The 17,984-nt window shown below is 35.7% G+C and overlaps 1 protein-coding gene across 8 annotated transcripts in view; it reads right to left on the minus strand.

Annotated features, from left to right (window-relative positions):
- Positions 1-17,984, minus strand: part of CCDC138 (coiled-coil domain containing 138) — a 99,048-nt gene that overhangs the window by 35,476 nt on the left and 45,588 nt on the right. For all 8 annotated transcript variants that reach the window (XM_072742876.1, XM_026010901.2, XM_072742877.1 and 5 more), the window contains one exon: positions 7,344-7,460. In XM_072742876.1, the coding sequence (XP_072598977.1) occupies positions 7,344-7,460 (117 nt within the window). The remainder of the gene's footprint in view (positions 1-7,343; positions 7,461-17,984) is intronic.

The following is a 17,984-nucleotide window of genomic DNA, read 5'->3' on the forward strand; positions in this document are numbered from 1 at the left end:
ATTCCTTGAAAAGCACAAACTTCTACAAATCACTCATATAAGTTACAAGATATCCCTATAACTATTTAAGAACTTGAATTCATAAAATCTTAAAACCTCCCTGGTGCACCCAGTGGCTCAGTTGGTTAAGTGTCTACCTTCAGCCAGGTTATGATCCCAGGATCCTGAGATCGAGGCCTATATTGGGCTCTCTGCTCAATGGGGAGCCTGCTTCTCCCTCTGCCTGCTACTCCCCATGCTTGTGCTCTCACTCTTTCTCAAATAAAATCTTTAAAAAAATTATAACTAAAAAAAAATTCCCCAAAAAAGACATCTCCAGGGTGACAGTTTCATAGAAGAATTCTACCAATATCTAAAGAAGAATTAACAATAATTCTAATTTCTTTCAAAGAAAGAAGATGTAACACTTATCAATTAATTCTATGAACATAGTATTACCTTGATACAAAACCAGACAGATAGTATAAAAGAAGAGAAAACTGCAGGCCAATATCCCTAATGAATATATACTCTTTAACAAAATATTAGCAAACAGAATTCAGTGAATATAAAAAGAACTATACCACATAGCTAAGTGGGGTTTATTTCAGGAATACATGGCTAATTCAGTATTTGAAAGCCAAACAGTAATGCACCACATTATCAGGTTAAAGAAAAAAAAAATCACATATTATATCAATAAATGCCAAAAAGTGTTTGAAAAAGTTTCAATAATCATTCATGATTAAAAAAAAAATCTCAGAAATATAGGAATAGAGGGGAACTTAAATTTGATAAAAATCATCTATAAAACCACAGCTAAAATTATGATTAATAGTGAAGGACTATTTTCCCCTCTAAATTCAAGAACAAGCCAAAGATGTCCATTACCATTCATATTTACTATAGTCCTACATATCATAGCTAATGCAATAGAAAAATTAAAGACAAATGTATCAAAAAAAAAAAAAGGAAAACAAAAGAGCTTTCTTTATTCGCAAATGCACGACTATATAGGAAATCCCAAATAATCTTTAAGACAAATCCTAAAACTAGTAAGATCATGGTCACAGGATACAGAATAAACAGAATATCAACATGGATACCAAAATTTAAAAATAACATTAAATATGCAGCTGAAAATCTAACAAATAATGTACAGGAATTTTATGCTTAAAACCATGTAACATGGATGATAAAAATCAAATTTCTAAATAAAATGGAGAAACATATCATTTCCTGAAATGGAACACTCAACACAGTTTTCTCAAATTTATATACAGGTTAGTGCAATTCTATCAAAATCCCTGCAAGACTTTTTGTAGATAAAGAAGATTATTCCAAAATTTATAAGGAAAGGCAAAGGAACTATTATAGTTAAAACATTTTTGAAACACAACAGTAAAATGAGAGAAAAATCAATATACCCAATTTCAAAGCCTATTATAAAGGTATAGGAATCAACGGTATAGAATTAGCAAAGAACAGACACACATATACCTGGAAAATAACAAAGAACTCAGAAAGAGACCCACACAATTATTTCCAACTAACAAAGGTACAGAGGAAGGAAAGCCTTTTTAATAAGTGGAGCTTGAGTAATTAGACATTTATAGGCCAAATATTAACCTTGATCCAAGTCTCACACCTCATACAAAATTAATTAAAACTATACATAGACTTACATGTAAAATGCAAAAGTTTAAAACTTTAAGAAAAAACAGGATAAAATCTTCACAGTCTAGGATTAGTTAACAAATTCTTACACTTGACCCCAAAAGCAACATCTGCAAAAGGAAAAAATGATTCACTGGAAATCATTAAAACTCCAAAGCTCTGCAAAAGACTATTTCTAAGAGGATGAAAATACAAGCTACGAAAAAGAAAAAAAAAATATTTCCAAACGACATACCGAACAAAGGACTAGTATCTAAAGTATATAAAGAACCCTCAAAACTCAACAACAGGATACAAAGAGTCCAATTACACAATGGGCAAAAGACACAAACAGAATAAAGAGGCTACACATGTGGAAAGCAAACACATGAAAACATATGTTCAGCCACTGGAGAGATGCAAATTAAAACTCCAATGAGAAAACAATACTATCAGAATGGTGAAAATAAAAAATAGTAACAACACTCAAATGCTGGTGAGGGCATGGAGAAACAAGATCACAGATATTGCTGGTGAGAGTGTAGGCCCATTAGCAAACTAGACATGGATGAAGAAATAATCTTTAAAGATACATCAACAGAAACTTCAAAAATTAAAATATAAAGAGAAAAACACACAGAACAGAATATCCAGAAATTATGGGATAATTACAAATGGTGCAACATACAGGTAATGGAAATAAATACCAGAAGGAAAATAAAAGAAAGGAATAAGAGAGATATTTGAAGCAATAATGACAGAATTTCCTCCGAATTAACATAGGAAATAAAACCAAGAAGTTCAGAGAACACCAAGGAGGATGAATACCAACCCCATCCCCAAAAGACGACACCAAGGTATATCATATTCAAATGGCAGAAAATGAAAAAATAAAGATTTTTTAAAAAATTGATAGAAGCCAGAGGAAAAATATAGCTTATTTATATGTAAGCAAAGATAAGAATTATATCCAAATTTTCCTCAAAAACCATGTAAGCACAAAGAAGTAGAATGAAATTTTTTAAATATTGAGGAAAAAAACTCCACCAACCTAGAATTCCAAATACTGTGAAATTATCCACCAATAATAAAGATTTTCTCAGACCAACAAAAATTGAAGGAATCTGTTACCAGTAGAAAATAATATTGAAAATAATATTAACAATATTAATAAAATAATCTTAATAATATTAATAAAAGGTCCTTAGAGAGAAGGATAATTATATATGGATGTGCATAAAATAAGAAATAGCATTAGAGAAGGAATATGTACATAAAATACTTTTATCTTATTAATTGATCTAACAAATTTCTTGAAAATAGCAACAATTATTGATGCTTCTGTGTGTGCACATGTATGTGTACATATGCATGCTTATGTATGCCTATGTATAAGTGAAATGAACGACAGGAATGATACAAGGGAATACAAGACAGAAGAAATGAGCAGTATTTTGTTAAAGTAGTACCCCTTTATCTGAGGGGCAGATGTTTCATGACTCCCAGTGAATACCTAAAACCATGAATAGTACCAAACTATTTATAAACTATTCTTTTCCTATACATATATATGTATGATAAAGTTTAACCTATAAGTGAGGCATAGTAAGAGATTAGCAACAATAACTAATATTAAATAGATTATAACAATATGAGTTATGTGAAAGTGGGCTCTCTCTCTCTCTCTCTCACTCCCTCCCTCTCTCAAAATATCTTATTGTAACTATACTCACCCTTCTTATGATGATGATGTAAGACAGTAAAATATTTACAGGATGAGATGAAGTGAGGTGAATGACACAGGCATTATGACCTTACTTAGCGTTAGGCTAATAATGACCTTCTGACAATACTTCAGAAGAGGATCATCCACTTCCATACTGTGGTTAACTGTGGGTAACTGAAGCCACAGACAGTGAAACCACAGATAAGGTGGGTCTACTGTATTATAAGATACTTATATTACATGTAAAGCTGTATAGTGTAATTGTAAAGTGGATTTACATTAGTTATAAATTGTATATTGCAAACTGTAGGACAACCATTAAAAAAGGTAAAGAAAGAGATGCTAAGAAAGAAGGGAAAGTAGAAGCATATAAAATGTCCAATTAAAACCACAAAAGGTGGGAAAAGAGAACAAAACAGGAACAAAGAAAATTGTTAATGAATAAAAACAGTAAAAACTTACGGTAGATATTAATTCAGCAATATCAATAATCACTTTCAATATCAATAGTCAAAATACAACAATTAAAAGAGACTATTAGAGATGCCTTGGGTGGCTCAGCAGTTTAGCTCCTGCCTTTAGCCCAGGGCATGATCCTGGGGTCCTGGGATCAAGTCCCATATCAGGCTCCCTGCATGGAGCCTGCTTCTCCCTCTGCCTGTGTCTCTGCCTCTCTCTCTTTCTCTGTGTCTCTCATGAATAAATAAATAAGATTAAAGAGAGAGAGAGAGAGAGAGACTATTAGAGTGAATCAAAATAGAAGACCCACTATACAATGTCTATAAGAAACTCACTTTAAATATAAAGACAAATACAGACTAAAAGTAAATGGATAGAAAGATAGACCATGCTAACACTAATCGATAGAAAGCTAGAATAACTGTATTAATTTCAGACAAAGCAGACTTCAGAGCAAGGGAAGTTACCAGGGAAAGAGGGGCACTACATAATGATAAAGAGTCAATTCTCCAAGAATACATAATATCTTTGATATAGTAAATACTTTTTAGATACAACACCAAAGGCATGATCCACAAAAAATAACTGAGAAGCTAGACTTCATTAAAATTAAAAACTAGTCTGTCAAGAGATTGAAAAACAAGCTACAGATTGGAAATAGAAAATATCTCCAAAGACAAATCTGATAAAGAAGTGTTAACCAAAATATAGAAAGAACTCTAAAAACTCAACTGTAAGAAAACAAACCAATTAAAAAAAAAAATGGGGAAAGAACCTGCAAACCTCACCAAAGAAGACATACAGATGGCAATAGGCATATGAAAAGATCCTCAACGGTATGTCATTAGAGAACTGCAAATAAAAACGAGATCTGACTATACGCCAATTAGAACAGCCAAACTGAAAACACCAAATGTTGATAAGGATGTGGAGCAACAGGAATTCTCATTCACTGCTACTGGAAATGCAAAATGGTGTAGCCACTTTGGAAGGCAGCTTATAGTTTTTCAAAAAACTAAACATACTCTTACCATATCTATCCAACAACTGTGCTCCTTAGTATTTACACAAAGGAGTAATGTCCATACAAAAACCTGCACATGGATGTTTACAGCATCTTTATTTATACTTGCCAAAACTTGGAAGCAATCAAGATGTCCTTTAGTAGGTTAATGGATAAATAAACTGTGGTACATCTAGACGATGGAATGTTATTCAGCACTGAAAAGAAATAAGCTATCAAACCATGAAAAGACATGGAGGAATCTTAAATGCATATTGCTAAGTGAAAGAAGCCAATCTGAAAAGCCTACATACTGTATAATTCTAGCTATATGATATTCTGTAAAAGGAAAAACTATCACATTATGTAAAAGGCAAAGAGTAAAAGGATTAGTGGTTTGCAGGAGTTAGGGATCAGAGAAACAAGACTAGGCAGACCACACAAGGTTTTTAGGGCAAACTATTTTTAGTAACAAATTATTCTGTATGATACCATACTGGTGGTTACATACCATTATATTTTTGTCAAACTCATAGAATGTAAAACACCAGGAATGGTAACTAATGTATGTAAATTATGGGCTTGGGGTGAAATGACATATCAATGTGGGGTCATCAGTTTTAACACACTGTAACAATTTTAACAAATTCTGGTGCAGGAAGCTGACAGTGTGGGAGACAGTATTTAAGCGGGGTCTGGGAATATACAGGAAATCTCTGTTCAATTTTGTTGTGAACCGAAGTTTGTTCTAAAAAATAAAAGTCTGGGTAGCCCTGGTGGCGCAGCGGTTTGGCGCCGCCTGCAGCCTAGGGTGTGATCCTGGAGACCTGGGATCGAGTCCCACATCGGGCTCCCTGCACGGAGCCTGCTTCTCCCTCTGTCTGTGTCTCTGCCTCTCTCTCTCTGTGTCTATGAATAAATAAATAAAATCTTTAAAAAAAAAATAGAAAGCAGTCTCATCTCTTTAAAAAATAAAAATAAAAAAAATAAAAATAAAAATAAAAATAAAAAATAAAAGTCTGTATATATTAAAAAACAAGCAACATGAGGAATCAGTATGATGACTGAACAATCATTTGCCTATATCAATGTCAACACTGTGGTTGTGATATTGTACTAGTTTCACAAGATGTTATCACTGGGGGAAAGTGGGTTAGGGACACAAGTGATTTTTTTTGTATTAGTTCTTATTACTACAAGTGAATCTACAATTATCTCAAAATAAATAGCTTAATTTTAAAAAGTACATGCAATCAGACAATTGTTACAACTAAAATATTAGAAATCCTTCAATAAATGTTGAATAAACAAACAGGACAGTGGCAAGAATGCTACTTTCTACTAGAAATGTAGAAGCACACTGGTAGTACTGTCTATAATAGCACATAAAGTACATGCAGAGTATATATTTGTGGATAAAAATAAACTATAAATTATCTGAAGGAAAATGAAAAGAATATTTGGAAAGAAGATAAAAGAAAATTTCACTTGATTGCTGAGCACAGCCTTTTGTGGCTGAGACAAGCATTCAGTCAACCATTTTTAGAAACCATTATACAAACAGCAAAATGAAATTGTAAAAAGAAGATAGCAACAATACAAGATCTGATAATCCATACAACTTTGTTTAGTAAGACATGTAGTTAAGACCAATAAATTAAAAATGATTTTCTGTGGGTGGGGGGCACATGTCCATGTGCATACCTGCTCACATTGCCTACTTATGCACCACAGAGGCAAAATATTTGAAATACTACCCAAGGAAAGTTATTTCTCCTTAAGTTTAATAATCATACTATATAATAATCCGTGTTATTACTATGATTTATATATAATTATAATCAATTAACACTACTTGATCATCAGTACTACACTAAGTGGTTTAGCTGTGTGCTTCTTAAATTCCACAGGACCAAGATTACACTACCCAAGTACAAATTTGCATTTCTCCTTTAAGTAAATGAAAGCTATAACAGTGTTTACCAATATTAACTAGGGAAATAAAATTTTACAAAATTACTACAGCTAATAGCACAAATGATTACATACATATGACATAATTTAAATTGAATGAACCTTATATAAATAGGTAACATGTATGATTCATTTTATAGATACTGGAATAATTTTTCTGCTTTGATTAGGCTACTGTAAAAATCACTGTCCAATTTACCTAGTGTGCATTTGCTGGCATTAACACAAGAAATCTTTAATTTCTATTACCTTCAGTAAAATATGAAAAGTTATAAGTTAAATAATGGGGGAAGGGGACAGTGGTTTTAACAACCTAACAGAGTGATATTTACTAAGTACTCCAATTTTCAAACTTAAAAAATGTTACATATTAAATAAAACCTATAGCACTGAGAAACAGTATTTATAAAAGACAAGATAATAGTGAATAAAACGAAGAAGGCAAAAGTCCCGAAATATAAACCAAAGAAATCTGTAAAAGAACAAGATCAAGAGAAATAATACTGAACAGAGTATCACTTAAAGAGACTCCTATTAATCAATTACCTGTGCTGCCGCATCCAGCTGTCTTAGAGACCAATATATAAATTTCACAAAAGGCTCATGAAGTTTGGTATTCACAAATGGCATCCACTGTAGCTGCTCTGTCATCAGAGGCAAAAGCTAAAGATAAAATAATGGAAGTTATAAATGCACAGTAATGTTAGATGGCAAAAATCAATTACCATGATTTCCCTAACATTTCCTTTTTCAAAAGAATAAAATTCTGTAACAAAAAAAAACCTCACTTTGGAACCACGTGCAACACAATATAGAAATACATGTTTGAAATTTTAAATATGCACATCCTTTAACCCACTAGTAGCACATCTAAGATTTTAAGGAGATGAACCTATATAAACATATTCTCTGGACTTTAAATGATTAAATAAATTTATAATAAATATATAACCATTAAAATGATAATAGAACCTGTATTTAGATGATAAAAGCAGATTACAAAAGAGCAAGTATAACTGGGTCCCGTTTATATAAAATACCTATATGAATTTATATTGAAAAAGAGATATATGAAAGAATGTTTTTTTAAAATATTAACAGTAAAAAAAAAAAAAATATTAACAGTAGAGGCACCTGGGTGGCTCAGAAGGTTAAGCCTCTGATTCTTGGTTTCGGCTCTGGTTATGATCTCAGGTTTGTGAGACTGGGCCCCATGTGGAACTCTGTGCAGAGTCTGCTTGAGATTCTCTCCTCCCCTCACCTGACCCCTCCCTGCCACACTCACCCTCACTCACACACGTGTATGCACACCTGCTCTCTCTCTAAAATGAATAAAAAACAAAAAATAAAAATAATAGCAGTAAAATTTTAGCAGTTGCTGTAATACTTTCCTCTTAATATATCTGCCTTGCATAAATAAATATCTTCATTAAAGTCAATTTGTAAAAATAATAAGATGTTTAAAAAAGATGTCTATGAACACTGCTTCAAAAATATGTTACTTTGCTATAGGACTTCAAGACCATAGAGATATTCTAAGCCTTTGATTGAATAATCCTACTTCTGGTATATTACCTAAGAAAAACACCTAAAATACAACCCTCCAAAAGTACGGTATTATTACACTGCTTGTAAGAATAAAAATGCAAAAAAAAAAAAAAAAAAAGAATAAAAATGCAGAGGTAACTTAATCACCTAGCAACACGGAAATGGTTAAAGTCAAGTGTACAGCCACTCAGGGAACTAAAGATTATGAACAAGAAAAATATTTATGTTAAATTAAGTGAAAATAATAAAAGTTAGGATACAAAATCATATGTAATTAGATCACAGATATGATCAATAAATATGGAAATAAATGTATGAGTTTGGAAGGACATATATGACCTTTCATAGTACCATCTAGGGACTACTGACCACCTCGTTTTGAAATACTCATTGGTGGTGGGGGAGGCAAGATGGCCGAAGAGTAGGGAACCTCATTTTATCTGGTCCCTGAATTTAGCTAGATATCAAATCATTCTGAATACCCATGAATTCAACTTGAGATTTAAGAAAATATCTGGAGCTCTACTCATAGTTTTTGCAAGGTAGGACACGCAGAGAAGTGATTCTGAGGGGATATGTCAGAAGATAAACAGTGAGTGGGAGGGAGCCTCTTAAGCCAGATACCAGAAAGTGATATAGCTCCGAAGGGCAAAATCGGAACTCTTAGAAACCCGCTCCAGTGAGAGACATCCCTACTTGAAAGGTGCTCAGGTGGTGAAATGGGGCAGAATTCTAGGCAAGAAAGTATGTTCTCAGGATCCCTGGAGTCACAGAAAGAATGGGGGTGCCTGAGCTGGTAGAGCTCCCAAGCATTGGAGCGGAGAAACATTATAGTCAGGGAGCCCAGGAGAGGGCTCTCAGCTCAGTTTGCCATAAAACATGAGCCACAGACTAATCAAGTGATGGTTTGCTACATGGGGACCCTACAAAGGACAGGAACACAGGAACCCTCCACATTCCCCTGGGAGGGTCCGGGTGGCTGTGCACACCACCAAGGGGAGAGCTCTCAGTGCCAGAGCCCTGTAAAAAACAGCAAAGCAGCAATCCTCTCCTTACCCCAGAAGGGGCAGATCAGCTCTCAGGGTGGGGGTCTGTAAAGGACAGTAATAGGCGACCTTCTGCCTTCCCCTGGGAGGAGTGGAGCAGGTTCATGCAGGATTGGGCGGATCACTCTCTAAGCCAGGGCCCTGCAAAACGCACAAATCAGTGACTCTCCACCTTCCCCTGGGAGAATCCCACCGCAGGAGTCTGTAGAGTTTGGCAGACATAAACGTGAAGACCATTTATTCCTGAGGGTTTAATGCAGAGAATGGACCACGATCTTTTGATCTTTCAAAAGGCTCTGGGGCTAGAGATCCAGCATGGCCATTTTTGTTTTGATCCTCTAAAGAGGCACAGAAAGTCTTCAGAGAACAAAAGCCACATAGAGCAACCAAAAACAGCTTACACTGAGCTCTGCCCCTCAGTGTAATGAGGGGCCCAGTACAACTCTGCCAAGGTACAGAAACCTGAGAATCAGCATAGCAGACCCCTCCTGCTGGAAGAAAGACAAGCTGGAAGAACAGTGAACTGCAAATTTATAGACCACATAGGGACTGTAAAACTCAGAGTGAGAGAGGGGAAATAGTATATAGAATTCAAGATTTTTCCTCATGATTCATTTATTTTTCAGTCTAAAATTTTCCATTTCTTTTTTTTCTCTTTTCCCTTTTCAACTAGTTTCTTATTTTATCAACCTTTGATTTTAAAATATTTTTTAACTTATTTTTTTATATTTACATTTCATATGTATACTCTTCATTTTTGGCTTCCTTTCACTCTATTCAATTTTATTTTTGTATATATATATATACACATATATAAATTTTACATTCTTTACAATTTGGGATTTAGCATCTCCTAATACACAGACCAAAATACACTCAGGACCAACTGGATCACCCTGTTTTGTCCATCCTGTGAGATTATAGTCTTTTATTTCATTCCCCTTTATTTTTCTTCCTTTTTTAAATTTTTTTTTTCTTTTTCTTCTTCTTTTCTGGTTTCTAATCTCTTTGGATTTGTCTAGTGTGTATCTTACTTGGGTTGTGGTTGAAATTTTTGAAAGTACTCACTCATTCATCTTCTCTTCTCTGGGCAAAATAACTAGAAGGAGGAATTCGCAACCAAAGAAAGAACTAGAGGTAATACTCTTTGCCACAGATATAAGTAAAATGTCAAAGATGGAATTCCAGATAACAATTATAAAGTTACTAGCTGGGCCTAAAAAAAGCATGAAAGACTCTAGAGAAGCTACTAGTACAGAAATGAGATCTAATGCTCTGACATGCAGTCTAAATTGGATGCTCTAACAGCTAGGGTAAATGAGGCAGCAGAGAGAGTAAATGACATAGAAGACAAGTTGATGGAAAGGAAGGAAGCTGAGGAAAAGAGAGAAAAACAACGAATGGACTATGAGGGCAGGCTTCGAGAAATCAAAGATGCCACACAACTTAAAAATATTGGTACTATTGGAATCCCTGAGGGAGAGGAAAGAGAGAGAGAGGACCAGAAAGTATATTTGAGCAAATCATAGCTTAGAACTTTCCTAATCTGGGAAAGGAAATAGGCATTCATGCCCAAAAGGTAGAGAGGTATAATAGTGAAGACTGAAAATTTCAGGGATAAAGAAAAAGTCCGGAATGCAGCTCAATACAAGAAGTCCTTAGCCTCGAGGCATAGGAACACTACACTGGCTTCAGATCTACCCATAAAGACCTGGCAGGTCAGAAAGGGCCAGCATGATATAGTCAGGGTACTAAATGAGAAAAACATGCAGCCAAGAATACTTTATCCAGCAAGCCTCATTCGTTTGGAAAGAGAGATAAAGAGCTTCCAGGACAGACAGAAACTGAAAGAATATGTCACCACCAAGCCAGCCCTGCAAAGAATACTAAGGGAGATACTGTAAGCAAAGAGAGAGCCTAAGAGTAACATAAACCAGAAAGAAACAAACACAATCTACAGAAACAGGGACTTTATAGGTAATAAAACGGCACTAAATCCATATCTTTCAATAGTTACTCTGGATGTAAATAGGCTAAATGCCCCACTCAAAAGACACAGGGTATCAGATTGGATGAAAAAGCAAGACCCATCCATATGCTATCTATAAGAGACTCATTTTAGACCTAAGGACACCTACAGATTGAAAGTGAGGGGGTGGAGAACCATTTCCCACGCTAAAAGCCCTCAAAAGAAAGCTGGGGTAACAATCCTCATTATCAAACTAATCAGACTTTAAACCAAAGACTGTAGGAAGAGATGCAGAGGAGCACTATATCATACTTAAATGGTATACCTAACAAGAAGATCTAACAATTTTAAATATTTATGCTCCTAATATGGGAGCAGCCAATTATATCAACCAATTAATAACCAAATTAAAGAAACATTAATAATAACACAATAATAGTAGGGGACTTCAACACCCCACTCACAGCAATGGACAGATAATCCAAGCAGGAGATCGACAAGGAAACAAGGACACTGAATGACACACTGGACCACATGGACTTCACAGATATATACAGAACATTCTGCCCTAAAGCAACAGAATACACATTCTTCTCGAGTGCAAATGGAAATTTCGCCAGAAGAGATCACATACTGGGTCATAAATCCAGTCTCAGTACCAAAAGACTGGGCTCATTCTCTGCATATTTTCAGACCACAACACTTTGAAACGTGAACTCAAACACAAGAGGAAATTTGGAAGGAACTCAAATACTTGGAGGTTAAAGAGTATCCTATTAAAGAATGAGTGGGTCAACCAGGAAATTAAAGAAGAATCTTAAAAATTCATGCAAACTAATGAAAATGAAAACACAACTGTATGAAACCTCTGAGATACAGGAAAGGTGGTCCTAAAAAGGAAGTACATTGCATACAAGCCTCTCTCAAAAAATTAGAATAATCCCAACACAGCCTAACCTTGCACTTAAAGGAGCTGGAGAAAGAAGAGCAAAGTCTAAGCCAAGCACGAAAAGAGAAATAATAAATATCAGAGCAGAAATCAATGAAATAGAAACCAGAATAGTAGAACAGATCAGAACTAAAAGCTGATTCTTTGAATTAATAGATCAATAAACCCCCAGCTAGACTTAGCAAAAAAAAAAAGAGAGAGAGAGAGAGAGAGAGAGAGTAAAGACTCAAATTAATAAAATCATGAAAGAGAGGAGAGATCACAACCAACACAAAGGAGATACAAATGATATTACGAACATATATGAGCAACTATGTTCCAACAAATTAGGAATTCTGGAAGAAAACAGATGCATTCCTAGAAACTTAAAAACTACCAAAACTGAAAGAGGAAGAAAGAGAAAACCTGAACAGACCCATAACCAGCAAGGAAACTGAAGTAGTCCTCAAAAACTTCCCAAAACAAATGGCTTCCCAGGAGAATTCTACCAAACATTTAAAAAGAAGAAATAATACCTATTCTTCTGAAGCTGTTTTAAAAAAATAGAAATGGAAGGAAAACTTCCAAATTCTTTCTACGAGGCCAGCAATACCTTGATCCCCAAACCAGATAAAGACCCCACCGAAGGGGACCCCTGGGTGGCTCAGCGTTTTAGTGCACCTGCCTTTGGCCCGGGGCATGATCTTGGGAGTTCCGGGATCAAGTCTCACATCGGGCTCCCTGCATAGGGCCTGCTTTTCCCTCTGCCTGTGTCTCTGCCTCTCTCTCTGTGTCTCTCATGAATAAATAAATAAAATCTTCAAAAAAAAAAAAAAGACCCCACCAAAAAGGAGAATTACAGACCAATATCCCTGATGAACATGGATGCAAAAATTCTCACCAACATATTAGCCAACAGGATCCAACAGTACATTAAAAGGATTATTCACCACAACCAATTGGGATTTATTCCTGGGCTGCAAGGGTGGTTCAACATTCACCAATCAATAAACATGAGAGATCACATTATAAAGAAAAGAAACACATGATCCTCTCAAATAATGCAGAAAAAGCATTTAAAAAAAATACAGCATCTTTTCTTGATTAAAACTCTTCACAGTTTAGGGATAGACAGAAGATACCTCAATATCATAAAAGCCATCTACAAAAAGCCCACAGCAAATACCATTCTCAATGGGGAAAAACAGAGCTTTTCCCCTAAGATCAGGAACATGACAGGGATGTCCATTATCACCACTATTGCTCAACACAGTACTGGAAGTCCTAGCCTCAGCAATCAGACAACAAAAAGAAATAAAAGGCACTCAAATTGACACAGAAGTCAAACTCTCAGTCTTCACAGATGACACGGTACTCTATGTGGAAAACCCAAAAGACTCCACCCCAAAATTGTGAGAACTCTTTCAGCAATTCAGCAAAGTGACAGGATATAAAATCAACACACAGAAACCAGTTGCATTTCTATACACTGACAATGAGACAGAAGAAAGAAATTAAGGAATCGATCCCATTTACAGTTGCACCAAAAACCGTAAGATACCTAGGAATAACCAGAGAGGTAAAAGATCTGTACTCTAAAAACTAAAGAGCACTTATGAAAGAAACTAAAGGAAACACAAAGAAATGGAAAAACATTCAATGCCCATGGACAGGAAGAATAAATATTATTAAAATGTCTATGATACACAGAGCAATCTACACATTTGATGCGATCCCTATCGAAATATCATTGACATTTTTCATAGAGCTGGAACAAATAATCCTAAGACTTGTATAGAATCAGAAAAGACCCCAAATAGCCAGAGGAATGTTGAAAAATAAAACCAAAGCTGGGGCATCACAATTCCAGGTTTCAAGCTGTATTACAAAGCTGTGATCAAGACTGTATGGTACTGGCACTAAAACAGACACATGGATCAATGGAACAGAATTGAGAACCCAGAAATGGGCACTCAACTCTATGGTTAGCTAATCTTTGACAAAGCAGGAAAGACTATCCACTGGAAAAAGGACAGTCTATTCAATAAATGGTGCTGGGAAAACTGGACAGCCACATGCAGAAGAATGAAACTAGACTACTTTCTTACATCTATATACTAAGATAAACTCAAAATGGATGAAAGACCTAAAGGTAACATAGGAATCCATCAAAATCCTAGAGGAGAACACAGGAAGCAACCCCTTTGACCTCAGCCTCAGCAACTTGTGCTAGACACATCCCCAGGGGCAAGGGAAACAAAGGCAAAAATGAACTACCGGGACTTCATCAAAATAAAAAGCCCAGGGGCAGCCCTGGTGGTGCAGCGGTTTAGTGCCACCTGCAGCCCAGGGCGTGATCTTGGAGACCGAGGATCGAGTCCCACGTCAGGCTCCCTGCATGGAGCCTGCTTCTATCTCTGCCTGTGTCTCTGCCTCTCTCTCTCGCTCTGTATCTCTCATGAGTAAATAAAATCTTTAAAAAAATAAAAATAAAAATAAATAAATAAATCATAAAAAGCCTTACCCAGTAAAGAAAACCGTCCAAAAAGCTAAAAGACAACCTACAGAATGGGAGAAGATATTTGCAAATGACACATCAGATAAAAAGTTAGTAACCAAGATCTAGAAAGAACTTATCAGACTCAACACCCAAAACATAAATAATCCAATCAAGAAATGGGCAGAAGACATGAACAGACATTTCTCCAAAGAAGGTATACAAATGGCCAACAGACACATGAGAAAATGTTCCACATCACTTGGCATCAGGGAAATACAAATCAAAACCACAATGAAATACCACCTCACACCAGTCAAAATGGCTAAAATGAACAAGACATGAAACAACAAATGTTGGAGAGGATGTGGAGAAAGCGGAACCCTCTAGCACTGATCGTGGGAATGCAAGCTGATACAGCCACTCTGGAAAACAGAGTGTAGGTTCCTCAAAAAAATTAAAAATAGAGCTACTTTTCCACCTCCTAATTGTACTACTAGGTATTTACCCCCAAAATATTAATGTTATGATCTGAAGGGGTACCTGCGTCCCAATGTTCGTAGCAGCAATGTCCATGATAGCCAAACTGTGGAAAAAGCCGAGATGTCCATCAAGAGATGAATGGATAAAGAAGATGTGATATACATATACAATGGAAAATTACTCTGCTTACCATTTACATCAACTTGGATGGAACTGGAGGGTATTATGCTGAGCAAAATAAGTCAAACTGAGAAAGAGAATCATCATATAGTTTCACTCACATGTGGAATATAAGAAAAAGCGCAGAGGATCATAGGGTAAGAGAGGGAAAACTGAAGAAGTAATCAGAGAATGAGAAAAACCATGCAAGACTCTTATCTATAGGAAACAAACGGAGGGTTGCTGGAGGGGAGGTGGGTAAGGTGATGGGGGTAATTGGGTGATGGGCATTAAATAGGCCCACATGTGATGTGATAAGTACTGGGTGTTATATAGAACTGACAAATTATGAACACTATATCTGAAACTAATGATGTACTATATGTTGGCTAACTGAATTTAAATAAATTTTTTTTTAGAAAGAAAAGAAATACTCTTTGGCTTTTGTGACACCAATTTCTCCTAGTTTTCCTTCTACTGCTCTAGGCACTATCAGTCTCCTGGGCTGGTCCACCATCACTTGCCTGATCATTAAACGTAGGGGTTCCTCAAATTCGGTATTAGCCCATACAGACTAATGACATATCTAGCATGACCTCTCTCTCTGCTGAGCTCTGGTCCCTTATATCAAAACCTACCAGAAACACCCACTTTGGTATCTCAAACTCAGCTTTTGCAGAATGTATCAGATTAAGGAGGCTCAAACCGAGATGCACTCCAACATTTCCTATTTTGAATAAATACTACTTACATTCATCGAGTTGCAAAAGCCAGAAACCCGGGAGTCAAAACGGTCACACCAACTGATATATTAGATGCCTTACCAAGTCTCATCTGTGTTACCTCCCAGTTTACTTTTAATTCCAAAACACAATCTCATTTCACCTCAACAACTTCAGAGTTTCCTAACTGTTCTCCAGCATCTGCTCTGGTGCCATGTAACCTGTCTCCATGTAGAGCCAATGGGATCTTTTTAAAAGCATAAACTTGACACTATTTTCTCCTTAAAGGTCTGCATTGGTTTCCTACTGTCTTAGTAATCATTTTCTGGAATGAAATATCAAGGAAAATTGAAAAATTACAGACATGTCAAGTTGAAAATGTCTAAACTGTACTTCTGTGTGTGAAAGGAATTTAGTAAATACCTACTCTCTTAATTCCAGTAAGATCTTGTATACTTAATTCCCCCCCACCCTATATTTTAATATGAGATTTAAAACTAGTAAAGAGTCAGTAGAGAAAATGATCCTTGACCTTGGGATTGTGCAAGTTCAAGCCCCAACCTAGGCAAAATAGGCAAAAAAAAAGGAGGAGGACGAAGAAGAAGAAGAAGGAAGGAAGGTTGGTCAGTGATTTTTTTCAGAGTGAATCTTTCAAATGCAACTATACATATGTAGGCACGATAAAATACACAGAATTACCTATAAAGTATCTGTCATACAAATTATATAACACCAAAAGAACGTATGTAGAAAAATTAACACTGTGACATACTCAACTGAATTTGACTCTTCAACAAGTTATTAGCATAAAAAATGGGAAGGAACGGATGGACCCAGTGGCCCAGCGGTTTAGCGCCGCCTGCAGCCCGGGGTGTGATCCTGGAGACACAGGATCGAGTCCCACGTCGGGCTCCCTCTGCTTCTCCCTCTGCCTGTGTCTCTGCCTGTCTCCGTGTCTCTCATGAATAAATAAATAAATAAAATCTTTAAAAAATAAAAGATTTTAAAATAATCTTTAAAAATAACAAACTGGACAACCTATGAGAAATGGATAAATTCCCAGAATATATAACTTTCCAAAACTGAGTCAGGAAGAAATAGAAAATTTGAACAGACTGATTACAAGTAATGAAATTGAATCAGTAATCAAAAACTTCCAACAAACAAAAGTCCAGGACCAGATGCCTTCACAGGTGAATTTTACCAAACATTTTAAGAAGTTAATTCCTATTCTTCTCAAACTATTCCAAAAAAGAAGAAGAAGAACAACAACAACATTCCACAAAGAAACACTACATAAAAAGAAAACAACAGGCCAATACCTTTCATGAACATAGATGCAAGTAACATCAACAAAATACTAGCAAATCAAATTCAGCAATATATTAGAAAAATCGTTAACCACAATTAAGTAGGATTTATTCTAGGAATGCAAAGGTGGTTCAATATTTGCAAACCAATCAATGTGATACACCACATTAACAAAAGAAGGGATAAAAACTACATGATCATCTCCACAGAAGTAGAAATAGCATTTGACAAAATATGGCATACATTCATTATAAAACCTCAACAAAGTAGGTTTATAGGAACATGCCTCAACATAATAAAGGCAACATATGACAAATCCAAAGCTAACATGCTCAGTGTGAAAAACTGAGCTTTTTAAGATCAGGAACAAGACCAGGATGTACACTCTAACCACTTTTATTCACCATAGTTCTAGTAATGCAACTTGCAACAATCAAAGGAGAAATAAAAGGCATCCAAATTGGTCAGGGAGAGGGGAACCTGGGTGGTTTAGTGGCTGAGCAGCCGGCTGCCTTTGGCTCTGG

Source organism: Vulpes vulpes, chromosome 16 (genome assembly GCF_048418805.1).
Source record: "Vulpes vulpes isolate BD-2025 chromosome 16, VulVul3, whole genome shotgun sequence".
In the NCBI taxonomy this organism is placed as follows: domain Eukaryota; kingdom Metazoa; phylum Chordata; class Mammalia; order Carnivora; family Canidae; genus Vulpes; species Vulpes vulpes.